This window comes from Chaetomium strumarium, assembly GCF_033439665.1.
Source record: "Chaetomium strumarium strain CBS 333.67 chromosome Unknown B0T15scaffold_5, whole genome shotgun sequence".
In the NCBI taxonomy this organism is placed as follows: domain Eukaryota; kingdom Fungi; phylum Ascomycota; class Sordariomycetes; order Sordariales; family Chaetomiaceae; genus Chaetomium; species Chaetomium strumarium.
Genome location: NW_026944433.1, coordinates 1,197,019 through 1,221,585, shown reverse-complemented (window position 1 = coordinate 1,221,585; position 24,567 = coordinate 1,197,019). Strand labels below are relative to the sequence as shown.

At 57.7% G+C, this 24,567-nt stretch overlaps 8 protein-coding genes across 8 annotated transcripts; 4 read left to right on the top strand and 4 right to left on the bottom strand.

The window, feature by feature from the left end:
• Window positions 1-1,686: 1,686 nt before the first annotated feature.
• B0T15DRAFT_399888 (Plectin/S10 domain-containing protein) lies at window positions 1,687-2,043 on the bottom strand (the record flags this gene model as incomplete). The annotated part of the gene is made up of 1 exon (XM_062865031.1): window positions 1,687-2,043. A coding segment is annotated over one exon (357 nt), but the record flags the coding sequence as incomplete, so codon positions are not given.
• A 139-nt stretch (window positions 2,044-2,182) lies between these two features.
• Window positions 2,183-4,272, top strand: B0T15DRAFT_233962 (telomere stability and silencing-domain-containing protein). The gene is made up of 2 exons (XM_062862988.1): window positions 2,183-2,426; window positions 2,717-4,272. The coding sequence occupies exons 1-2, from the start codon at window positions 2,292-2,294 to the stop codon at window positions 3,902-3,904; spliced, it is 1,323 nt and encodes a 440-aa protein (XP_062720030.1). The 5' UTR covers window positions 2,183-2,291; the 3' UTR covers window positions 3,905-4,272.
• On the bottom strand, window positions 4,234-4,931 carry B0T15DRAFT_494724 (cytochrome c oxidase, subunit VIb; the record flags this gene model as incomplete). The annotated part of the gene is made up of 4 exons (XM_062867033.1): window positions 4,234-4,268; window positions 4,327-4,390; window positions 4,473-4,585; window positions 4,880-4,931. The coding sequence occupies 4 exons, from the start codon at window positions 4,929-4,931 to the stop codon at window positions 4,234-4,236; spliced, it is 264 nt and encodes an 87-aa protein (XP_062720029.1).
• A 422-nt stretch (window positions 4,932-5,353) lies between these two features.
• B0T15DRAFT_494723 (uncharacterized protein) lies at window positions 5,354-5,872 on the top strand (the record flags this gene model as incomplete). The annotated part of the gene is made up of 4 exons (XM_062867032.1): window positions 5,354-5,416; window positions 5,480-5,495; window positions 5,602-5,664; window positions 5,724-5,872. 4 exons carry the CDS (start codon window positions 5,354-5,356, stop codon window positions 5,870-5,872), a joined length of 291 nt encoding a protein of 96 aa, XP_062720028.1.
• Window positions 5,873-6,201: 329 nt separating this feature from the next.
• Window positions 6,202-6,738, bottom strand: B0T15DRAFT_494722 (uncharacterized protein; the record flags this gene model as incomplete). The annotated part of the gene is made up of 2 exons (XM_062867031.1): window positions 6,202-6,333; window positions 6,418-6,738. The coding sequence occupies 2 exons, from the start codon at window positions 6,736-6,738 to the stop codon at window positions 6,202-6,204; spliced, it is 453 nt and encodes a 150-aa protein (XP_062720027.1).
• A 590-nt stretch (window positions 6,739-7,328) lies between these two features.
• Window positions 7,329-11,657, top strand: B0T15DRAFT_535897 (uncharacterized protein). Its single transcript, XM_062869529.1, has 3 exons — window positions 7,329-7,779; window positions 7,830-11,343; window positions 11,400-11,657. The coding sequence occupies exons 1-3, from the start codon at window positions 7,574-7,576 to the stop codon at window positions 11,442-11,444; spliced, it is 3,765 nt and encodes a 1,254-aa protein (XP_062720026.1). The 5' UTR covers window positions 7,329-7,573; the 3' UTR covers window positions 11,445-11,657.
• Window positions 11,658-11,842: 185 nt separating this feature from the next.
• B0T15DRAFT_535896 (uncharacterized protein) lies at window positions 11,843-13,153 on the top strand. Its single transcript, XM_062869528.1, has 2 exons — window positions 11,843-12,101; window positions 12,165-13,153. The coding sequence occupies exons 1-2, from the start codon at window positions 11,957-11,959 to the stop codon at window positions 13,043-13,045; spliced, it is 1,026 nt and encodes a 341-aa protein (XP_062720025.1). The 5' UTR covers window positions 11,843-11,956; the 3' UTR covers window positions 13,046-13,153.
• A 1,053-nt stretch (window positions 13,154-14,206) lies between these two features.
• On the bottom strand, window positions 14,207-20,360 carry B0T15DRAFT_512426 (uncharacterized protein; the record flags this gene model as incomplete). Its single annotated transcript, XM_062867980.1, has 2 exons — window positions 14,207-14,425; window positions 14,529-20,360. 2 exons carry the CDS (start codon window positions 20,358-20,360, stop codon window positions 14,207-14,209), a joined length of 6,051 nt encoding a protein of 2,016 aa, XP_062720024.1.
• Window positions 20,361-24,567: the final 4,207 nt, after the last annotated feature.

Genomic DNA, 24,567 nt, shown 5'->3' with positions numbered 1-24,567 from the left:
GCTTAATGACGTCCATCATGATGTGCAGCAGAACCTAGAATGGGAAATACACCGCTGGTGAGCCTATTCTCTCACTCGCTATCTTGAGACCCCCAACCGTTTAACTCTCGTCTATACAGTAGTGACGAACAGAAACTGACCCACTGGAACAGGATTTGACTCGAGATGCCGTCGGTCATTGAAGACAATCGCTCTCTTGACGGCCGTCTTGTCCTAATGCTCTCGCGCTCTTCGCCATGCCGCTCCAGCTTGAAGGTCTTGCCGATGATGCCCTCGGTCTTGATCTTGTGTAAGCCTGGGATAGTCGATCTTTCACGCTAGTTTCAGTGTCTTACTGCTTCAGAATCGGAAGTTGACAATCATGCCCGTCACCCGCGCTGAACCCCTTCCCTTTTAGGACAGCTGCGGCCACGGCGTCGACGGCCTCATGGCCCTGGATAAAGTATGAAATTTTTTGATGAGCCTACCTCACCCCTAGTGGATATACTGTTTGATTCATATCACTCACTTGCTGCATTCCCGAAATGGTTGGGCGTCTCACGAAGTGTCGGTACATACATACATCAGGTTAAATAAGTCAGTTAAGAGTTGTCTCTCATAAACTTAACGTGCCTCGCTCAGCGGCAGCCCAACGTACGTACTCATCCCGCACACGCCGCATGCCTTCACCTTGTTGAGAACGTCGTCGTCCCGCAGCTGAGATAGAGGTGCCTTGACTAGGTAGGTATTTCGAAATATTGGGGCTGATTGTACGTACATACCGTTTAGAGGGTTTACTAGATACTAGATCGGTGTCTCGCTGTCAGGGGATGCAGAGAGCCGTGACGCTATCAAGCAACCAGACGGCAGTTAAGTAACCAGCTGTATGCTGTAGCGATATGTGGAATACATGGGACAGGCTGGGAGCTTCTCATGTATATGGATTGAGCACACTAGTGGGAAGAACGTCCCCTTAGACAGATGCCAGGTCACTGAACAGAACACCGCTACACAGAGGATGGAGCGTGTGTTGTGGGCCATTCTCTGTTTGGGCTCAAAGCTGTATCTGCGCCGTTGTCGTTGCCGTGCCCTGATGAAGTTGATATCGCATCCCGCCGGGGTTTGAGCTTCCCCATTAAGACAGCTGTGCCTTGTAATGACGTGTCAAATGGCCCAAGCCCCATAGGGCTGATTATCTTGATCTTGGAGGCGAGGGAGTTGACTAAATGAGCATTTGGTTCGCACTTCCTACATCACGGCCCGAGTGCGTTGAGCCGAGCGATACAAGACTCCCGTCTCACATTGTTCGTAACCTCATCAATCCCGCGACGGGCCCATCGCGCCGTGGTACCACGAGCAACCGAGTGAGAGCAAAAATCGCATTTGACCGCAAATGATGACCCTGAATGCAGAAGTTTTCCGAATGATCTCTAACCACCAACTCCACACGCAAACCACTCACGGTCCAGGCGAGTGGGTGCGTTGCCGGTCGACCCTTTTACTCTGATACGTAGAGTACATGTCGTGCCATGCCGTTATGCCGTTGCTGGCAACCCAAGAGATAGAGAGATTATCCGCCTTCCGCTTCACGAGGGAGGGGCATCACCACGGCCGCCACGGCCACGACCGAAACCACCACGGCTGTTGGGATACCGCTGTTAGCAAAACCACCCGCGCTCCAAAACACCTAGGTCCCCTCGCAGAGACTTACAACTGAGGAGCAAAGTCGCTCGGCGCACCGCCCTCCTTGCCCTCACCAGCATCCCGGCGCCTGTAGCCGCCCTCCCGGTCGCCCCGGTCGCCACGGCCACGGCCGCCAAACCTCCGCTCGCCACGCTCCTCGCCGCCAAGCATGCCACGAGGCGGGGCATGAGACCGCTGCTGCTTGATATGGGTAGCCGGGACGATCTCGGCGGGGAGGTGCAGCCACTCCCGGAGGTAGTCGAGACCCTCGGGGGTCAGGGTGTAGTAATAGTATTGCCACGAGAACTGGGTCTTGACATAGCCGCGCGAGGTCAGGGACTGGCACGCCTTGATGACGTAGAGGTTGCGGATGCCGGTCTCGTGCGTCGACTCATAGCTGTGGGACTGTGAATTAGCATCCGCAGGTTTGATCGTGGACGAGTGTTCGGATCGGTGAAATATGGAAATGCGCGTATCGTGGGCTGAAATCCAAACAACTCTGCTCGGGGAGAAAGTCGGGGGTGTTCGTGACGAAATTCGGTGAACCTACTTCTTCGCAGCGACCATGACGCCCTCACGGAAGAGGTACTGCCACAAATGTTAGCTCCAGGTTCCCTTGCTGTTCGCTGATGTCGAGATTCTCCAGGAAATGCGTTGTCTATGCTCCTCTGAAAGCGGTACACACAGAATCAGCATACCTCATGGATCGCCTTGCGATCAGCCTTAGGAATAAGCATCTTGTCGGCTGGACCGGTGTCGACACAGTTAGTGATCTTGGTCTGCGAGGTGTGTCGGCGTTCGGGAGACGAGCTCTTCAAAATTCAAGACCGCGGTGATTTGTGGGCTCCCGCGCCAGAAATTCCAATCTGGTAGTAGGGCTCGAGATTAGCGGGGCGCAGCGCCACAATCCATTGGCAGGATAAGTTTGGGTCTAGGCGCGGCTGAAGAGGCCCCACTGTGGCTGGTGGCTCCCCATTTCTTCAACGCATGGGCCAAGCGGCCGTGAACCTTCACGTCTGTCCCAACTTTCGCTGACCATCATCGAAAACGGTAGCGTGACATTTCGACACAGCCCCTTGCTGACTCCGCTGCCTTACGTTGCGCTCCTACGCGTTCGACACCAATTTCCTGTCTCGTCTCGACACCTCGCAATACTCTTCAAACAAGTGCAGCTCGAATCGCCATTGCGGCTCCCGCCACGCGCGGGAAGGACCACGACAGCACCTGGCCTGTTGATACGGACCTACATAACAAAATGGTTGCCAGCAAAATCAACGTTCTCATCACAAGCTTCGGCGGCACGGGCCTTCCGCCGACGCTATCCCTCGCTCTGCCGCCAACGACGCCCATATCTGCCCTCGTGGACGAACTTGACAGCCGTCTCCCAAAACCATGCACCTCTCACGCCACCCGTCTCCTGCTATCAACTCTTTCCAACCGGCCTGTCCCACTCGACTCGGCTCGCACGATCTCCGACTTTCTTCCAACCACCACCGCCTCCTCGGTTGATGATGGATTCGCCCGTCTCCAAAATGATTTTCTCACACTGCGACTCTCCGCCCCGCTTCCAGGCGGGAAGGGCGGTTTCGGCTCGCAACTGCGCGCCGCGGGCGGCCGCATGTCCAAACGCAAAAAGGGCGCCAACGCAGCCGACGAGAACGGGTCGTCCCGTAACCTGGACGGGCGCCGCCTGCGCACAGTCAACGAGGCCAAGGCGCTGGCCGAGTACCTGGCCATCAAGCCCGAGATGGAGAAGAAGGAGAAGGAGAGGAGGAAGCAGCGGTGGCAGCAGATTGTGGAAATGACGGAGCGGCGGCAGGAAGAGATCAAGTACGGCAGTAAAAGGGTGGGTTTGGATGGGAAATGGGTGGAGGATAAAGAAGAGACAGGCGAGAGGACGCGGGAGGCAGTCTTGGAAGCTATTAAGAGAGGTGGGTACAGGGATAATCTGGTTGGGTTGGCTGGGGGTAGTGATGAGGCCGGGGGTAGTAGCAGCTCGGCTGCTGATGAGGCAGACGAGGAGATGGAGGATGATGTAGGGGAGGCAAGCGGTGGGTCAAAGGAGACTACTCCGCCTTCGGAGCCGGAGCCGGAACCCAAGGGGGAAGGGAAGGGGAAGCTGACAGTAAACGGGAGTGGTAATGGGACTGGGGGGGCGCGCAAGTTCTTTGGTTTTGATGAGGAGGATGACTTTATGAGCTCGGATGACGAGGAGAGTGAGGGTGAAGGTACCGCGGCATAACACCGCAGCGAATAGTCCGGCTCATTGCATGATTTTCGGGCAGACCTTTGGTTGGTGGTGATGGGCGTTTCTGGTACTGTACAGCGTGGGTGCGGCGTTCAAGGGTCCTGATACAAATTGACATAAAATGATGATACCAGTCAACTTCCACATGCGTAATCCCAACTGCAACAATTCGTCCGTTTGCGGCCTTACCTGTCACTGCATGAAGCGTACAAGAACGAGCGCCCCAATTCTATGCACATTTCCCCTACTGCCGTGAGTTAAGTGTAACAAGAGCCAGGCTTGGTGCAGTCCCCGCCAACATTCCGTCTCATCACATCATCCCCTTACTGGTCCAGGCGGACAGGGAAGTTGCCAGCCTCTGTAGGCGTGTCAGTAGGATCTTATCCTCATGCAGGCGGAAGAGCATTTCTCCGTACCTCTCTGCGCATCCCACCGCTCATACCATCCGCTGGGGCACAGGGACCGATAGGCGAGCCAGAACTGTAAGGACCCCGATATTTAGCATCCAGCATTCCCACAGCATGTCTCTCTCACACGACACAGCTGGAATGGGCTGGCTAACCTGGCGGCACGGCGCAAAGTCTTCGCCCTTGGCGAGAATGCACTTGTGATAGTCGACGTAGTTCTGCCAGCAGTGCTTGGTTTGGTTGACGTTCGGGAAGCGGGCGTCGACACCTAGAGTTGTAGAGATTGAGTCGTCAGATCGTGTGCACTCGTCGACTCCGCCGCTGTTTCCCATCCCTCCCGCGTCACTTCTTCCCGAACCCCCGTCTCCCCCGCCTCTCTCTCTCTCTCTTCCTGATTTGGACCTCCAAGCGGCCAATTCGATTCTATGATGGAACGTTTGCAATAAGGAAGCGGGTTGGCATACCAGCTGCCGAAAGTGTTAGTGACGGGTTCCCACGGGACAGATCAGGCCATGTTTTTTTTCTCTGCCGAGGGATTTGCGGGCGCAGCTTAGGATCGTACCTGTGACGAACTTGAAGGGCTTGGTGACGCGCTCGTCGTCGGAGTCAGACATGGTGGGCAAAATAATTGGAATCTCACGGGACGAACGACGCTGGCGTGCAGCTTCAATGGGTGAATTGATTCCCTGACGGCAGCGGAAGGGGAGCTGCGGAAGGAGTGGTGAGGTCAAAGCTACCATACGTAGGTGGAACGGGTTCGGGTTTGGGCGTCCGACCTGTGATGCGCAAAGACGGGGTGGGCCACTTGATTGGCTGCGGCTTGAAGGCAGCACTGTTTTGCGGGCAGAACCTTGGCTGGTGGGCTGATCTCACTGGCCAAATCCTGCCGAGCTTGCTCTGAGCCACAGTGCTGCCCTGTCTCGCCAAATCGTGACCTCAACTTCCCGAAGCTCTTCAGAAATACCCCGGAACGGGCTGCTGCGCAACCACCACAACCTTGCCTCTCAGAGGAACCTCTCCGCTCAATTCGCACAACATGTACGCCACGCGGTCTCTGCGAATGTTCCGTCCCACGGCTCGCATGATGCGGCCAGTGCCGGTAAGGGAGAGCTGTTTGCGCCAGTTTGTTAGATTGCGTCAGAGCTGACCTGCCGTGTTATAGAAGGAGGAGCAGGCTGGTACGTGGGGCCACTGGATGAACTCCGACGAAAGCATTGAAGACGTTAACCGCGTTCTGGTTCGGATTTGGATTTGAAGGCTGACAGGGACACGGTCGGTCGATAGGGCACACCATCTCCCAGCGCTTGAGACGCCTCAGGCAAATCCCGCCCGAGCTGATTCCCCTCGGTGAGCCGTCACAATACGCTCTCTCCGGCAGTTCTCCATCATACTTATAGGAAGCATAGGCGTGGTCGTCGCTTTTGCTGTCAGCGCTGCGATCTACTCAAGCACTCGTCATCTGATGGTCGATAAGAACATCCGCCTCAAGAGACAAAACCGCGCGGCGGATGCCCATGCTGCCCACGCTGCCCATGGCGATGAGGAGCATCACTGAGCAAGCAGAAACGTGTATTAGAATGGGCGATAAGGGGAATCTTAAAACGTCGGTTGGCCAGGAACCTTGTATATTGAGGGGCAGATCGAACCGCTCGGACGGAAGCAAGGGTGTGGTCCTCATCGGAATGTGTCAATACTTGTCCAGGCGTGTGAACACAAACATGCATTTCTTGATTACCCAACCCTTTCCCAGAATCTGTCCCAACGCCGGGGCTATGCAATTCCCTTGGTATCACGTCGTCAAATCCCTTGCTCAGGCTTCCAGCTCGGCTTCGGTCTCCTACGGCAGCATCTAGCTCCTCGAATAGACCGAGTTCAAATCCTCCTTCACTCCTGTTTTGGCCCAAGAACATCCAGCCCCTCGAGACCCTGCATCGGATCTTCTGGCCGTGCGTTCTGAGCCTGATCTGTTGCCAACCTGTCCTCCTCACTAACAGCATGCTCAGCAAGCCAACCCTCCTATGACCCAGCCACCAATGTCAGTATCACCGGTGCGTCATATAAGCATGCGCTAGAAAACAAGGATGAGTAAAAGTAGCCTACCTGCTCCCAGACAGCAGTCTTCCCGCCTAACTGCACCCCGGCACTCTTCGGCGCCTTGGCCGCCGACACCTTGATCACTCGCCCAAACAGCTCGGCCTGGTCCATGTTGTCGATGGCCTCCTTCGCGTCCTCGGCGTCCTCAAACTCGACGTACGCGAACCCTCGGTGCGGTTCAGTTGAGTTGGGGTTCTCATTTTTGGGGAGCGACACATCGGCGATGTCGCCGAAGGGCAGGAAGGCTTCTTGCAGCGTTGTGACGGTCACTTGCGGGGCTAGGCCTCCGACGTAGACTGTGGCTTTCCAGCGGGTGGCGTCTGTCATTTTTCAGTTCGAGGGGCTGAGCTTGCTTGGTCCTGGGTAGATGGGAGGAGGGCCGAGGTTGATGGTGAGTGAGAATTTAGCTGATTGTAAGGTCAGGGTTGGGGCTCCTCGGCTGGGTTATATACTGGTTCTCTTTAGGGTAAGCGCCCATGCAACAGCCGTCCCACCAAGGAGTGAGAAATGGTGGCCGCGACTGTCCGAATATAAGAGGCGCTGTTGTTGAAGATGGGTATCATGTGGTTTGTAAATAGAACGTAATGGTAGGAGTAGCTCCCACCCCACTCCCACCTTACCTGCCGACTCTGTAGAAAGGAGGTAATCGCAGGCAAATGCGGTGTACCCTGGCCAAGCGTTTAAGACTAAGACTTTATGGGTGATTGATTTCCCTTTAATTTCGTCTCTTCCCTAGTGACTTAACTTGCACTTCTAGAAGTCAAAATTGGTGTCAAGGGCTCAAGTACTAGTATCATTACTTACGAATACAGATGAATAGACTGCTAACCGGGGGTTAGGGTTGGTCTGCTTTCACTGGAGACTGGGTGCCAAAATTCCGGGGGCACCCCCCTGCCAGACGCATCTCAGGAGTCGAGGCAATCTGGCAAGAGGCGCACCGACTGCAACCTGAACAACTATCCATCCGCTGAGGAATTCCACCATCAACCCTGGGCCTCCACGGCTCTAGCTTTCTTTCTCTGTTGAGCTTGCGGTGCTTAACCTTGACCATTCGCGTTTAATACATCTCAATTGCTTTTCTCCAGTGAGGTTTCTCAAACAAAGTACCCCACGACACCGCCGTCGTCCCCGCCCCGAGTCAATCCACAACACTCTCGCCGCCATGGTCCGGCTGAGAGAGATCCCGCGGACCGCGGCCTTTGCTTGGTCGCCCGGCACAAGCCCGTTCCTGGTTACCGGCACCAGGTCAGGTGCAGTCGATGCCGACTTCTCGGACGAGACCAAGTTGGAGCTATGGGATCTGAATCTCGACGCTGTCGACCAGGGGCTCGAGCTGCAACCGATCGCCAGCATCAGTACCGAGTCCAGGTATGCGCATCGCATGGGCGGCCGTGGTCTCAACGCTGACACGGTGCCAGATTCTACGACATAGCATGGGGGGCTGCAAGTGACGAGCATCCGCGAGGCGTCGTTGCCGGCGCAATGGAGGATGGTTCGCTACAGCTGTGGGATGCCGCGAAGCTTCTCGCTGGCGAAGAGGCTCTCATGTCGCGCGATACTAAGCACACTGGCCCGATCAAGGCGCTGCAGTTCAATCCGTTGAGGCCGCAGGTCCTCGCTACGGCCGGCGCCAAAGGCGAGCTATTCATTTGGGACATCAACGATACCTCGACCGCCTTCCGGCTCGGCACGGCCGCAGCCCACGATATCGACTGCGTAGCTTGGAATCGCAAGGTTTCGAACATCTTGGCAACAGGCAGTGCCGGCGGTTTTGTTACGGTGTGGGATCTGAAGACTAAGAAGGCTTCGTTGACGCTCAACAACAACCGGAAGCCCGTCAGCGCCATTGCTTGGGACCCGAACAACTCCACAAACCTCCTGACTGCTACGTCAGATGACAACACGCCGGTCATCCTCTTATGGAACCTGAGGAACTCCCAGGCACCCGAGAGGACCCTCCAAGGCCACGATCAGGGCATTCTGTCACTGTCGTGGTGCCAGCAGGATCCTGGCCTTCTGATCTCCTGCGGCAAGGACAACAGAACGTTGGTATGGAACCCGCAGACTGGGGAGCGATATGGAGAGTTCCCCGAGGCCACCAACTGGACGTTCCTGACGCGCTTCAACCCCGGCAACCCGAACCTCATGGCCACTGCCTCGTTTGATGGGAAGATCACTATTCAGACCTTGCAGAACACAAACCCTTCTGCCGTGCCCGCGGCACAGACCAGCATGGATGACGATGACTTCTTCTCCAAGGCCCCAACCCAGCTACAAGGAGCATCATTCTCTCTTACCAGAGCGCCCGTGTGGCTCGAGCGGCCAGTCGGTGTCTCCTTTGGCTACGGCGGTAAGCTTGTCATCTTCAGGAAGAGCGACACTGCAGCCGGCCAGCCCAGATCCTCCAAGATCCAAATATCCGGTTTCTCCGTCGATTCAGATATTGGGTCCGCCACCGAGAAGTTTGAGGAGGCTTTCAAGAACGGAGATATCGCCGGCATTTGCGACTCTCATGTGGCCGAGGCAAAGACCGATGAGGAGAAGGCTGATTGGCAGGTCTTGAAGACTCTCAGTGAGTCAGATGGACGCACCAAGATACTCGAATACCTCGGATTCGGCAAGGATGAGGGCAGTGCCACGGAGGAGGCGGGTGAGTCTGCAAAGGAGGAATCCAAGGAGGAGCCAAGGGAGGAATCAAACGAGGCTGGACTACTTGCGCCGCCACAAGCCAATAGCGTCGACGCAGCCAAGAAGAAGCACAAGCGTGTGACGAGCATGTGGGGCGACGTCGACGAAGGCGACGACTTCTTGTCTGATCTCGCCCCGGCTAAGGGAGCCAAAACAGATGACCCTTTCCAATTGTTGGGCGAGGGCAACGCGGCTGAGGACGGTATCACTAAGGCCATCATTATGGGCAATTTCGAAAAGGCAGTCGACATCTGCATGAAGGAGGATAGGATCGCCGACGCATTTATCCTTGCGAACTGCGGTGGGAAGGATCTCGTCGAGAAGGTGCAGACGGCATATCTCGCGCAGAAGAAGGGCAGGCCGAGCTACCTGCGCCTCGTCAACTCCATCATCGGCAAGAACCTCTGGGATGTTGTGTATAATGCGGACCTCGGCAATTGGAAGGAGACAATGGTCACGCTCTGCACCTTCGCTGAGCCTTCCGAGTTCCCCGATCTCTGCGAAGCTCTTGGCGACCGCATCTACGAATCAGGCTCGAGGAGAGACGCTTCCTTCTGCTATCTTGTCGGCTCGAAGCTCGAGAAGGTGGTGGACATCTGGATTGCCGAGCTCCAAGAAGCGGAACAGGCAGGTCTCAACGAAGCCAGCAACGACTCCGGCTTCTCGATCCATGCCCGATCGCTGCAGCACTTCATTGAGAAAGTCACGGTTTTCCGTCATGTCGCGAAGTTTACAGACACCGAGAAAGACCTCGCTGAGGGCTGGAAGCTTGTGTCTCTGTACGACAAGTACACCGAGTACGCGGATATCGTTGCCGCGCAGGGCCACCTGGCTGTCGCGCAGAGATATCTTGACCTGCTCCCCAACAGCTTTCCCGCTGCTGAAGTGGCCAGGAACCGCGTCAGACTCGCTACCCAGAAGGCCGCTCCAGTGTCCCGCACGCCTTCCCGTGCTGCTGCCCCAATGGGTTATCAGCAGCCGGCGACGATCCCTCCGGTCGGGCCCAGCCCCTTGAACCCATATGCGCCGCCTGTCCAGGCCCAAGCTCCTGCTCCAGCAGCGAATCGCTACGCGCCGCCCTCGACAAACCCATACGCGCCCTCCGGAGCCTCTGCGTACGCGCCCGCCGCGGGATATGCACCTTCGCCTCCGGCAGCCGGAGGCTATGGAGCACACCAGCCCACATTTGGGCAACCAGGAACACAGGTCCCTCCACCGCCGAGAAGCACTGGGCCCCCGCCTAAGATCAACAAGGAAGCTGGCAACTGGAACGATGTGCCCATGGTGACCAAACCTCCCGTGCGCAGGACGACACCGAGCGTCGCAGCCATGACATCTCCGTTCCCAGGCCAAGCAGGATTGCAAAGTCCTCCACCCGTAGGACCGTATCAGCGGAGCGTGCCCACTCCACCCCCACCTCCCCCTAAAGGGTCAGCGCCTCCTCGAAACGTAACGTCGCCGCCTGTCGGGCCTCCGCCGGCTGGGCAGCAGCCCGTGCGGTCAGCCTCGGTAACATCGAACGCTTCGACCAACCCTTATGCGCCCCCGCCCCCGCCGGCAACCGGGTTACCGTCGCCGATGGTACCCCCACCCGCCCCGCGGACCGCCTCTCCATACAACCCTCCTCCTGCGGCCGCGCCGCCGTCGAATAGGTACGCGCCAGCGCCATCTGGCCAACCCTATGGTCCAGGGCCCACGTCTACCCCATTGGCGCTGCCGCCGGCGAACCCATATGCTCCCCCGCCGGCCGCTCAGCCTATGGCTCCACCTCCTCAACAGTATGCAGCTCCCCCGCCACAGGCCTTCCGCCCCCCCGTAGGCCCGCCGCCGACATCAGCGCCTCCTCCGGCTGCTGGAGGGCCCCCGCCGGCCGCCAGAGCACCGCCGGCGCAGACGCCGCCACCGCCGAAGGCTGCCGCATCGGCCCCGCAAGCGCAGAGACATCCCCCCGGCGACCGGTCGCACATTCCGGCTAACGCAAAACGGATGGTGGAGGTCTTGAGCCAGGACATGCAGCGGGTAGCGTCCAAGGCGCCGGCGACGTTTGCGCCGCAAGTCAAGGACACGCAAAAGCGGCTGGGCTTGCTGTTTGATCACCTCAACAATGGGGACCTAGTGAAGCCCGACACGATCGAGCAACTGAACAATATTGCCGAGGCGATTGCCGGCAGGAACTATGACGTTGCGTCGAGGATCCAGATGGAGATCTTCACGCACAAAACGGAGGAGTGCGGACAGTGGATGGTGAGTTTTGCTACATCTATTGATCAATGTCGACTGTGGCTAACGTGACAATACAGACCGGCTTGAAGAGGCTGATCAGTATGAGTAAGGCTACGCCTTGAAGGGGCGCTTGAGGTTGTGTAGGAGAGTGAAAGCTGGGAGATGGTATATGCTTTATGTTAGCTAAGACTACCTAGACTGTAGGCATGCGAAGAGAAAATGCACTCAGGCCGACTTGGATTGGTTCCGACTGTGTTGGGATTTGGGTGAAGATGTTGTGGCTTGGTGTTAACGCTAATGTCCTTTGGTAAGTCATGGTAAGGTAGACAGCTGGAAGAAAATGTTCCTCTACCGGAGACACTGCCCAGATGTAAGCCTGATCCTTATCATGTGTTGTTCAATTGCATGTGAGCGCCTCCTGCCGCTCATACAAGGGGTAGACAGGGGGTAGCTACATACAGCTCCGATAAGATAAGGATGTTGGATGCGACCACATCACACCTGCAGCAAACCCAACGTCAGCAATTCTTCCGCGCCTACACTCACTGTTGCGCCGAACTAGGTCCCCATTCTCCTATAAAAGACCTTGGACGTCGAACAAGATTAATCAGTTACATTGAGAAGGAAGAGCAAAATGACCCCAGAGGAGGAAGCTGCTGCTGCTGCGCGCGCCGAAGAACAGATTCGGCTGCGCAAGGCGCGCCGTGAGGCCAAGATCAAGGCCGGGGCCGAGTCGAGATTGAAGACGATCACCGGTCTGGGAGGCGGTGTTCAGCGGGGTGAGCTTTGTGGTTTCCGCCAAGCAGTCCACCGACGGCCTGTAGTTAACTGCCTTTTCACAGATCCGGCGCCGGCAGCTACCCGTGCGCCCGCACCTTCGACGACGGCATCGAGCGCGCCAGCGAGCGTCACGCCCTTGGCGGCCCAGGTGCCGCATGCCGACCCGGAGGAGGTCGACATCTCGCAGCACTTCTACCAGCCGCGAACCACCGCCCGAGTGCCCCCTTCCAACGGCACCACGCCCCCGAGCATGTCTGAGTCCCAGCTCCGCCAAATAATGCTCGGCCTCGACCAGCCCACCCCTCCAGGAACGGGAGCAGGAACACCAGCCATGCCAATGCCAGGCATGGGAGGCATGGAGGACGACCCCATGATGCGGATGATGATGCAGATGCTAGGCGGCGGTAACAACAGCTCCAACAACCCCTTCGCCGGTTTCCCGCCTTCCCAGCTGGGAAGCCAACCCCAACAAGCCCAACAAGCGAACCCCACACTCCCGTCCCGCTCTGCATCCCTCTACCGCCTCCTCCACACGCTCATCGCCCTCGCGCTGGGCCTCTACATCGCCCTCTACACGCCGTTCACAGGCACCAAGCTGGGCCGCGACCGCGCGGCGGCTGCTGCAGCCGGGTCCGCGGAAGAGCGGGAACACCTACTACACCACCTGCAGTATGGTCTCGACGGGACCATGACCAAGAACTTCTTCTGGGCATTCGCCACCGCCGAGGCGCTGCTGCTCACGAGCCGGTACTTTATGGATCGCGGACGGAGCCGGCTCGAGTCCAACAACGGGATGCTCGGCATGCTGGCGGGGTTTCTGCCGCGGGGTGTGAGAAGTAAGGTCGAGACGGCGATGCGATACGGCGAGGTGCTGGGGACGGTGAGGCGGGATGTGCTGGTGTGTGTGTTTGTGTTGGGCGTGGCGGCTTGGTGGAGGGCTTAGGTACCAAATAAGTATTAGTACATACGCGAAAGGGCATGGTAAGGTACACCTTGGTACCTAACGTGGGAAATGAAAAGGGAGGTGTTGATGAGGGTAATGAATGGTTAGAATGATCTATCAACATCAAGCTGTCCCCGTCATGCGCCCCTGAGCTAATGTTACCTGCAGAGCTGTGAAACCCCCTCCTATTGGGGCTGGGTTCACAACCACGTCATGATCTCCCCGACTTCTCTAACTTCTCTCGGCCTCTAAACCAACTCTTTTGTATCCCAATGATCATGATCAGGAAGCGCCATATATTCCTGAAAAAGCTGGATGAAACATGTTCGACAAGCGTTGACCTCTGCCATCCAACAAGGTTCGCCCTCCTTCCCCTCCGCGGCGTTATTCAATCCCGTTTCCATTGGACTCTCTATGTTTTCCAAAGTTTAGTTCCCTTCGCCCCGGTCCAGCCAGCCAGCCAGCCAGTCTCCCTACCCCCCCCCCCCAACCCCCCCCAAAAAAAAAAAAAAACAAAACCCCTCAAGAAGTAATAGCAACACTGGCATTGGTAAAAAATGGTATATCAATAACTTCTGATCCGTTTCCCAACACCATGCTTTGGCCCCCTTCCTTGCTTTGCTTTACATTGCTTTCCCCCCTTCCCAAAAGTAGAACCTGTAAAGCCGCAAAAGGCAAGGTAGGTAATAATAGTTCTACAGGCAAGGAAAACGAAAAAAAAAAAGATAAAAAAGAAAAAAAAGAAGAAACATACGCCCTCCAAAATGCGAAGGGAAGGCCCCAAAAGAGAAACCAGCTTCGCCCGCCAACGATGTGCCCCAACAACCAACTGCCAGTGCCTAATAATAAGCCTCGAGACGAGAAGAAGCTCAGCACTAGGCCAGTCCGTTTCCCCTCCCATCCATCCACTCCCTGTTTACGTGCCCCCCCAAAAAACAGGCAGACGGGGGGAGAGCATTTATGTATCTCATTAAATAAGTCCGAGGGCAAGTGTGTAACCGCCCCCGTTCCGCCATCCATCTCCAACTACACTTTCGTTGGCGGTCCCCCCTTCCGCTTGCCAGGTCCTAACCAGATTGGAATCACATCGTAAAAGCCCAGCCGCTGTCTAATTGCACCCCTATATATCTCCGGTGAAGCGGAAGCGGAAAGGGCAACAGCTCAAAAGAACTTGGACAGGGCTCTGCTCAGGTCTATAAAGTCGACCGGCTTGGTGACATAGTCGTTGAATCCGGCATCCTTGCACTTCTCCTGCACGTCCGACATGACGTTAGCCGAGAGCGCGATAATGGGCATGGAGCCGAACCCGCCCTCAGCCTCCCAGGCGCGGACCTCGCGGCAGGCCTGGTAGCCATCCTTGCGCGGCATGTGGAGGTCGCACTGTTGTTCGGATTTGGTGTCATGTCAGTAACAACAAATATAAAAGAAAGAGAAAGGGCGGGAAAAAAGAAGAAGAAAAAAGAAAGAAAAAAAAAACACGAACCAGAATCAACGAATAATACCCCCACCCCTTCTCAAACACCATCTCGGTGCACTCGACGCCGTCGGCGGCCAGCTCCACGGTCACGCCGACCCGCTTCAGGTACTTCTGCAGCACCTTCTGGTTGACCGGGTTGTCCTCGACCAGCAGCACCTTGTAGCCCTTGCCGCCCATGCGGCGCTCCATATCGACGTAGCTCTGCCGCTGGTCCTCGACTAGGCGCTGTGCCGTCGAGCGGTTGTGGTCGATGCTCGGGTCGCGCTCCTTGGCTGGGTCGAAGATGACGGCGAAGCGGGACGGCTTGACGGGCTTGTAGATGTACGTGACCTTGCCCTCGGAGAGGATGTCCTCGTACTTGGTGCCGGCGACGAGCTTGGAGACGGCCTGGCGCTGGACCGAGTCCGACAGGATCAGCACGCTGGTTACGCCGAGGTTGCTCCGCGACTCGGCGCCCATGAGCTTGTCCGTGAGCGCGATGATTTCCTCGGGCGTGGGGAGGTTGACGACGATGTGCGTGAAGCGGACCGAGTCTTCACCCGTGATGTACGGCTGCGCCTCCTCGACCGAGGCGACGGCGGTGATCTGGTGGGGGATGTCCTTGGGCAGCGTCATGGTGATGTGCTTGGTGGTCGCTTCCCTGCTGTGCAGCTGCGGGCAGATGATCAGGATCGAGTACATGGGCGGCGGCGGGATCGCCTTGGCGTCGGGCGATCGTTGCTGGTAGTGGCTCTCGTTCATCGGCGGCGTGCTTCCGGGCATCTCCAGCTTCATCTGGGAGAGGTCCTGTCCGCTGGCCCGGGCCGCCTGGCTAAAGCGGACGAGGCCGGCATTCACAGACGACACGGACGAGCGGCCGGTGATGCGCGTGCGGCTGGAAGCCGCCGACAGTTCCGAGCTGCCGCTCGAGAGCGTCGCGGGAGAAGTGAGACGTTGCTCCGAGTCGGGCGTCGCCTTGTCCACGGCGTCCGGATGGTGCGGGCTCTCCGACGGCGACTGCGCACCAGCAAGAGGCGTGCTCTGCATCAGGCTTGGTGTCGGCTGAGCAACCGGCGATAGCTCGTCGGGGTGGTCGTCCTCGGTCGGAAGGCCGAACCTCGCACTGAAGGTGAAGGTGGATCCCTTGCCCGGCACCGCAGTGCCCTCCATCTTCCCTCCGTGCAGCTCGACCAGCTGCCGTGAGATGACCAGGCCCAGGCCGCTTCCGCCATGCTGCCGGGTGCTGCTGCCATCGATCTGGCTGAAGGGCTTGAAGATCAGCTCGGCCTCCTCCTTGGTGAAGCCGCGGCCCGTGTCGATGATGGAGAACTCGAGCATGATCTCGTCGGGCCGCAGCTGCACCGCCCCCTCCGGCTTGACGACCTTGCATCGGCTGAACACCTCGCCCTGGCTCGTGAACTTGATGGCGTTCCCAATCACGTTCAGCAGCACCTGGCGGATGCGCACCCTGTCTCCCTTGACCCACGAGGGCACGTCTTCCTCCACCACGTAGTTGAGCTCGAGCCGCTTGGCAATGGCCATGGTCGACACGAGCTCGTTGACGTCCTCGATCAGGGAACGTGTATGGAACCACTCGTAGCTCAGCTTCATCATGCCCGCATCCACCTTGGAGAGATCCAGGATGTCGTTGATGATCATGAGCAGGCTGTTGGCGCTCGTCTGGATCGTGTTCGTGTAGTCGCGCTGCTCCTCGTTCAGCGTCGTGTCCTGCAGGAAGCTGACCATGCCCGAGATGCCGATGAGCGGCGTCCGAATCTCGTGCGACATGTTGCTGAGGAAGCGGCCCTTGGAGTCCATCGCCTCCTTCAGCTTGGTCTCGAGCAGCTTCAGGTCGTTGATGTCTGTGGCCGACCCGAAATACGAACTGGCGCCGTTGCCGAAATCGACATTGTCGATCTCGACGCAGCGGATGAGGTGCCAGCGGTATTCGCCGCTCTTGGACCGCAGCCGGATCTCGGTCGTGTAGGAAAGCCGGCCGCTGCTGTCTCGGGACACCTTGATCACCCCCTTGCGCGCGAGCTCTGTGAGATTCGCAGTTGGAAGCTCGTACGTGGAGCCGTCGTGGCTACCGCTGCCGCTGCCGCTGCTGGCAGAGCTATCATTCCGCGATAGCCCGTGGCCAGGACCTCGGCCGCCGGCATCACCACCAACACTCAACCTATTGCCGGCGCGAGGAGGAGGCGTATTATAGTCAGCCGAGAACGAGCGGCCGTGGCCGCTCCTCGGATCCCCCTTGGGAGCCGGGTTCGATTCACCCCCCGGAGGGATCCGGCATTTCGCCAGGTCGTCTGGGTGGACATAATCCATGAACCCGAGCCCCAGGACGCCGTCGAAGTTCTGGCCCGTGTAGGACAGCCACTGCTCGTTTGCGAACGTGATCCCTTCATCCTCGGTGGCGGTGAAGATGATCTGCGGAATGAGATTGGCAAGCAGGCGGTGCTTGGCCTCGGACGCCTCGATCTCCTCCTGCCGCGCGGCTCGGAGCTCGGCGATGTGTTGGTCGTGGATATCCATGTACGATCCCAGAAACTGCAAGATGACGCCCCTCTTGTCCTTGGATGCCACAGCCCGCGCGTAGAACCATCGGTAGGCGCCGTCGAACCGCCGGATCCGCACCGTCCTCGAGAACTGCTCGCCGGTCCGGACACACTGGCTCCAGGCGCGGAGGTATTCCTCTCGGTCGTCGGGGTGTATGCTGCCCCAGGGATCCGCTGCCAGGTCTCCCGAGGTCTGCCCGCGATAGGTGAGGAAACGGCTGTTGACCCACACTATTTCGCCCGTCTGCGGAAGCGCCACGAAGACATGGGCGGGCAACGAGTCCAGAATGAGTCCTTTCAGCCTGTCAGACGGAGGCGTCATATCGGTCTGCACCATCGACCCGGTTCGAGACGGCGCAGTTGGCTGCTGCGGCCCTCTGCTAATCGTCGAACCACCCGGGAGCGACTGGAAGGTCGAAGCGAAGTCGGCTCCGTATGAGTGCAGCTGGGTATGGCGGTGGGGCGCCGAGCCCGTGATGCTGGCCGGCTTCTTCTGTCCCTCGGTCTGGGCCGCTGCACCGCTGCCCTTTTCGCCCGACACCTGATCTCTTTTCTCCCTTGCCTCCCTTGCCGCGGATGCTCTGTGCTGAGCACTAGGGGGCACGGCGTCCTCCGAATCCTGACGGATCGACTCGGTGCTCCTTCGGGACTCGGCCACGCCGGGGCTGCGCGAGCCCGACTCGTGCAGCGGCGCCTTGCTGCTGCTCCCCGGCCGAAGCGAGGACGATCGCTTTTCGGTGACAGCCGAGAAGTCTCGCGAGTTCCTTCTCGCCGACTGCGCGGTCGCCGGACTCTTGGGCGTGGAGCCGAAGTAGCTGTCCATGTTGACCGGAGCCGGGCTTGCGGCAGGCCCCCACTTGTTGTCCAGGCTGAGCCCGACCGACGAGAATTCCCGACCCGGGGTTCCGCCGGGTGAGCCGGCAGCGCTGCGAGAAGGGCCGGAATACTCGGACGGGCTGGTCATGCTGCCCGCGATCGAGTCCCGCGACGCGGCGTTCCCCGTGGGCAGATACGCCAAAGAGGCCAGCGCGGCTGGGTCGGCCAGCGGCCGCCCATCAGGCCCAAGAGCACCGAAGCCGGCCGTGTGTGGTCTGCGCTTCTGCAATCCGTTCAGCTCGGTCTCCAGGTTGGTGTAGTGGCGGCAGAGAGAAAAGCTGGTGGCGAGGTGTGGACTGAGGTGCTCCAGAGAGTGCCGCAGATTGGACGGATACGGGATGATGGGGCTCAGGATCGAGAGAATGGCGATCGGTGCGTGTTTCTCCTTCACGGGCCGCTCGGGCGAAGTATGCGTGGCAGCCGGCTGGTCTCCGTTCTTCCGCGCAGAGATCTTCTGTGCCATGAGCGACGGATCGAGCTTAAAGGAAGACGAATTGGGCTTCGATAGCAGCACGTGGGTCAGCGGAATGTGCAGCACAGTCCACGAGTTGTCGACACCGATGGCCTCTGGTGGGAGGATGGCGGAATAGTCAGCGGGTGCAGACGACGGGTTGAACGACTCCTCGTCGACCATGGCGTCTGTGAAGAAGGGGTTCTCGGCCGTGTCGGTTCTCACGGCCGGCGAGGGCGCCGGCGATTGCGACCACGGAGACGGTGGCGCTTGCTCGTATTCTTCGTAGCGCGGACTGGGGGCCTTTGGCGCCTCATCCTCGAACCGAGACGCCATGGACGCCTTCTTCTCGAGCGGCTGCGGTCTGGCGGTCCGGGCGGGAACCGGCGAAAAAGCCACACTGCCGAGGAGCGAAGAAAACTTGGACAGCGAGTCGGACCGTGGCTTCCTGGCCTTCCCTCGGGGCTGTTCGGGCGACTTGGATCCGGCTGTCGTGCGAACGTCCGAGGGCCGTCCCTTGGCCTGTTCCTGGCTGAGGTAGGGGTAAGTCCTCGTAAGGGCAACGACGCGACCGCGCTCCAGAATGCGCAGGATGCCGTTGTGGTCAATCAACGGGTCTGCTTCGTAGTCGAGGGCCTGCAACACATTCAGCACCTTCCCATGCCCTTCCCTCGGGGCATTGAACGGTGCCTCCCAGCTGGGGATCTCCTGCTGCTGTTCCTCCAGCGCGTCGTGCTGCTCAAGTGCCTCTTGGTTGAGACTGGTGAGGTTGCTGTCGTCCTCCTCGCGGTCCGAGGCTGTGCCCGGATGGTGGGATTTGCTCCTCGACGGAAGCTGAGGACGGTATAGACCTTGCTGGGTCTGCTCGCGTGATGCGGCCGCCCGCCGATTTAGTTCGTATGATGTGAAGGAATGCCTGCCCAGCAGTTTCGGGCGTATGGGTTCCTGCGTCCCCGGCGACTCCGTGGCGTGGGGGAAGGTGTTGGGAGTGGCGTCCTTGCTGCTGGGGACGAGACTGGAGCTCCTCGCCAGATACCCGAGACTCAGCTCGTCCTCGCGGTGCGCATTGAACGTGGCCTTCTGCCCCCACGGCACGTTCTCGATGTCGGTCGGGTCGGCAGGGACGGCAAGAGTCACCCTTTCGGCCTTGTACACGTCCGCCATGATCTGCACCACCGTGTGCCACCACGCATCCAGCCCCGGTTCGGCCGAGAGCATCAGCACCAGCTCATACAGGTTCGGGCTGGGAAAGTCGGGCGGGTCCGGCTCAGCCCGCGAGGCCCCGGGAGGCAGAAAGGTCATGTTAGAAGCGGGCGTCGACGGGTTCGACGGGGACACGAGCGTGTCTTGGCCCCTAGGAGCATCGGCTGCGGGTCGAATTCGATCGGGCGGAACAGTGGGGGAGAGCGTGGTGAAGGGAAGGTGCACGGCGGAGGGCAGAAAGCCGGAGGAGGCCATGCGGGGAAACGGATACGCTGGCGTCGCAGCTACCGGGGCAGGCGTAGGCGTAGCAGATCCGCGGAGGGTCTTGCCGGACCCGGTCGAGGTCGTCGCTGGGTCCGATTGAGACGGCGAAGTTTCCTCCTGAATGGGAGAGACCCGCGCCGGGACTGGCGCGGGGGGGTGCCCTCTTGGCAGCGGCTCTCGCCGTTCCATCTCGCGCGCCAGATTCTCCCGGTACTCGTTCAGCTGACGCTGCGGATCCCTGGGCTCCGTCGCCACGGGCATTCCAGGATTGGCCTCGTCATTCTTGCTTGCCGGCGGGTTGGAGCCTACTTCTCTCTGCGCAGTTTCGCGGCCCTGATTCTGCTGTGGCTCTGCTGCTGTCTCGGCCGGCGGGGTGGGCTCCGGAATAGTCTCTGGCTCGGCGTCGTCCTTGAACGAAATCGACTTCTTGCCGGATGACTGGGCGCCTGCGCTAGAGACGTGGGACGGCTGTGGCCCTTCGCCCCTACCTTCGAGGCCACCCGTCATTGGTGTTGTTGCAGTCTCCAGTGATGGTCGGGACGCCGGCACAGCATCATCGGAAGCGGGCCTATTCGGATGCGGATGCGCACAGCGCGCTTCAATCGCCGCGGATTCGGTCTGTCCTGTCCCTTTTGCTCTGATCGGGCCTTCAATTATGCCGTCGACTATTGGTGATTCGCGACCTCGCGCCCGCATTCCTCATTGAGGATGGTTTTCCCAGTGACGTCGATGGAAGTCAGCCACAAAGGCTCGAGCCAGGGACCGGAGACACATCCAACACAAACGGCTGGGTATAGGCTCTGGACAGAAAACCAGGTGCAAAGAGGGCCTGTTTGTCTCTGCGGGAAAAAAAAAAGAGAGGGTATCGCTACCAGGCCTGAGTCGGTGGAATGAATTCGAGCGACTCGTCTCTCAGCCGTACAGTATGTGGTTGTGCCAACTGCAAGGGAAAGGTATGCGGAAGAAACAGGCCGATAGTAGTTACGTAGTAAGGTAGGTAAGCTCCAGGTAGGTAGGGATGTGAGGCATCCGTGTTGCGCTGATGTGTTTGGGGCGCCGCAGATGTGGATTACTGTGTAGGTACGAAGTACTGTAGTTTGTGCGTGCGGTGCGCAGCCGGGGGGAAGACAGACAGGGCGACCAGGGCGAGTTCAACTCGGGACACTAGTACACTACATACACTAGGCTCGATGGGGAGTTGCAACGCACCCAGGGTCTATAAGGGGTACCTATGACGTTATGCGACCGCCAGAGGAAGTGCGTGAGATGTGCACAGACACAAAAAAGGATCTCATCGTCTACACAGGCTGACAGGGCACCTAGTGTAAGTGAAGCTCATTGCGACGGCAGCAACACACCACTTTTCACCTTTTTCATCAGCTGCAACTTGGGTATCGTGAAGGATCATACCAACCCATCCACTAGTAGTCAGGTAGTGAGTGTACTATGGTAAGTTTGCAGAAGTTTCGCCGAGTGGAGGCCGCGCCAAGGGGTTCGGACTCTCCCGACACTGTGAAGGAACGGCGGTTGAGGAATACACTGTGTAGGAAGTGCAGCCAACGCTGACCATGGGAATTGGTGAGAATCCCGTACCTGCACTGTACGGAGCACAACCGGCAATTCCAAATTTCCCTGCTTCCATCCGTAAGGTATGTATTGTAAATACACATACATACAGCCTCTACTCTACTCCGCCCCTGCAGAAGCCTCGTTCTTCCTCTTCGGTCTGTCGCTGGCAAAGCCGGCGCTGTTCCCAAGCCTCGCTCACCGGGCATCATGAAGTTACTATTTCAGGGCGTGCGATCTTGCGTTCCTGCGTTTGCTAACGTTGTCGTCATGCCGATGTGAGACTTTCCAGAGTCTCGGAACAATCCCCTGGTCTGGCGAGTACCCGGGCACCAATAATGTCTGGGCAGCGTGCAATACAACACAGTGTTTCGCTACTATGATTGAGTCGCAGATTCATCGGGTAGGGTGATATCGTGAGGAAGCCTGCGCAACTCGCCAGTTCGTCTGGGATGCCCTGATGATACAGTACGGTTCAGCGGTGTCGCCTGCGGCCTGCCAACCCTGCACATGTTGGGTGTCGTGTCCTGCGGCGTGGCATGGAACCTCTGAGAAGCCTAAAACCGGTTCCCCAGTTCCAGCACCAGGTGGTGGCACAACGTATCGCCTAACTCGTACACATACACTACATGTACATACATAGTGTACTTGTACAAGGGAGAATATCGGCTGTCGGCAGCTCAGAGCCGGACCCAGGACCCTAGCTGCACGGATCTTTCCTATGCTCTCGGTGCAGCTCTCCATATGCTGAGAGTGTAAGAGAAAATTTCTGGCGGTCTTGGAAGATGCTCAGTACTGTGCATTTGCTTCATACGGCAGGGCAACCTTCAAGGTCACAGCTGAGCCTTACAAGAGGGAAGCAGTGGCTCGAGTCTCGAAAGACAATGCAACGTGTAAACCAAACTGGGCAGGTCAGCTGAAGACTAATTGAAGCCTGTCGATCACCCAGGGAGTGACGTCACATAAGGCTTTGCATAACCGATGAGCGGCGGCTGGCGGCCAATAGGACCTGCAAGGGGCCGCCGGTTTGCTTGGCTCCGCTGCAGTTTGCTGGGGCCAAGTAGCCGGGAAGTTGCACGGTTATCGGCACTGTACATGGAATTCCGCACCGCCTCAGAGCCTGCAAACCGAACGCGAACTTGCAGCAGGGGAAATAAGTACCTATTGATGCATCTCTGAATTCTCCATCAAACCGATGAGTACACTCACAATACCAAACAGTTCAACATTCTAGTTTTGGCGGACAAGGGACAATGTAGTCGGTTCCTGTCAGCCCTAACCCTAACCTCTCTTGACCAAGGTTCCATTTTTCCTCGAGAACACCGTGAGACAACTGAAATGCCAAGGAACCCAAAGCAGGAATGTACAGACGCATTGAGCAGCAATCTCGAGGACGGAGGACGGGCTATTGAATCCATTGATGAGTTCACCAATACTTCCGTCCACCTGCCAGGTAACATTAAGATGGATTCCCGATCTGGAACAGAATGATCACCTTCAAAAGATCGGGCACGGAGGGACGGGACCCTGCAAAAGTGGCACTACGGATCGTTGGATCCCACGTGGCGTCATACACCTCCTCCAGCATATTACACGTTAGCGTGGTACTTGCCCCACCCACTATCCCATTTTCAGCATACAGTTACGTCAAAATCAGCATACAAGTCACTTTTCTAGTACTTTCCATAGAAAAGTGACCTCCTTCAAAATCCGTTCAGCCGACCCACTAAAAATCCATAATCTTCGACTTACATGCGCATCAGGAACACCATGGACATCGACACTATTATCAACCACAACCAAGACCTACACAAGTCGCCCTGCGCAGAGCGTTTTTACCGACTACATGCAAATAAGGCCAACAACCGTACAAAACACTGGTTCCAACAGGCCACTAGGTCCCAGGACCTATCACGTGATAAGAAGGTAGGCACCTTGCCTACTAGATTACCTACCCACCTACCTATCTTACTAACTCTCTCTCTCTCTAATAGATTGAAATTCGAACCTTACACAAGCATGCCGGCTGGGACTATTCCACTATTGCGAAGGCTACGGGCACAACACAACGGCAAGTGCAGCTTGCCCTGCAGGGTCCTTTGACCCCAAGGAAAAAAGGAAGGGTTGGGCCCCGGCCTGTCGTCAAGTCCCCGCAAAAGAACGAACTGATCGAGTTCCTACGGTCCGATCCGCTGAACCGCAAGCTTCCTTGGGCTGATTTGCGGTACTATATTCCAGGTTTCGAGCTCTTCGGAGAGCGAGCTATCTCAACGGCACTCGAAGCCCTTGGATACAAACGGACGATTCGACCCCGTCGCATTCAGCTTACCGATAAAAACAAAGCCGATCGCCTCGCCTTCGCATACGAACAGCTTTCATTACGCCCGTACCCAGAAGACTGGGAGAATGTCCTCTTCTCCGATGAAACATGGGCGACCAACAATCCAATGTGGAAGCAATGGATCACAATTCACGACACGGAAGATCCAGAGACCTGGGCACTCATACGAACTAAGCCACACGGGTGGATGTTTTGGGGCTCATTCGCCGGCTGTCGCAAAGGACCTAGCTTCTTCTGGGAGAAGGAGTACGGTGGTATCACTGCAGAGAAGTATCAACGGTTCATCACCCCTTTGGTCCATACATTTTATATAGAGTTTGAAGACATGTGGTTCCAACAGGATAACGCAGCACCCCACGCAGCTCGCGTAACCAAGGCATTACTGACGGCACTTGGGATTGACTACATTGTATGGCCGGCACGGAGCCCAGACCTTAGCCCTATAGAAAATGTATGGTTCTGGATGAAGAATTGGATCGAGGAAAACTATGATATTCAGCGGTTAACCCGGGCTTCGCTTCGCCGGGCTATTCAGGAGGCTTGGGATACAGTGCCCATAGAATTCTTACGGCAACTAGCTCACTCAATGCCCCGACGGCTCAGACAGGTCATTGCAAATGAAGGAGGGAGAATTATGTACTAGGTACTCTGGATTCAGTAGAAAATTGTATGTGTATGGTGGTATCTTGACTCTCTCTTGACTCCTGCAGGGGGTTTGCCAGCTCTGGTTAGTCGGGTGGGGCAAGTACCACGCTAACGTGTAATATGCTGGAGGAGGTGTAGATACGTTCACCGTACCCTAGGCAG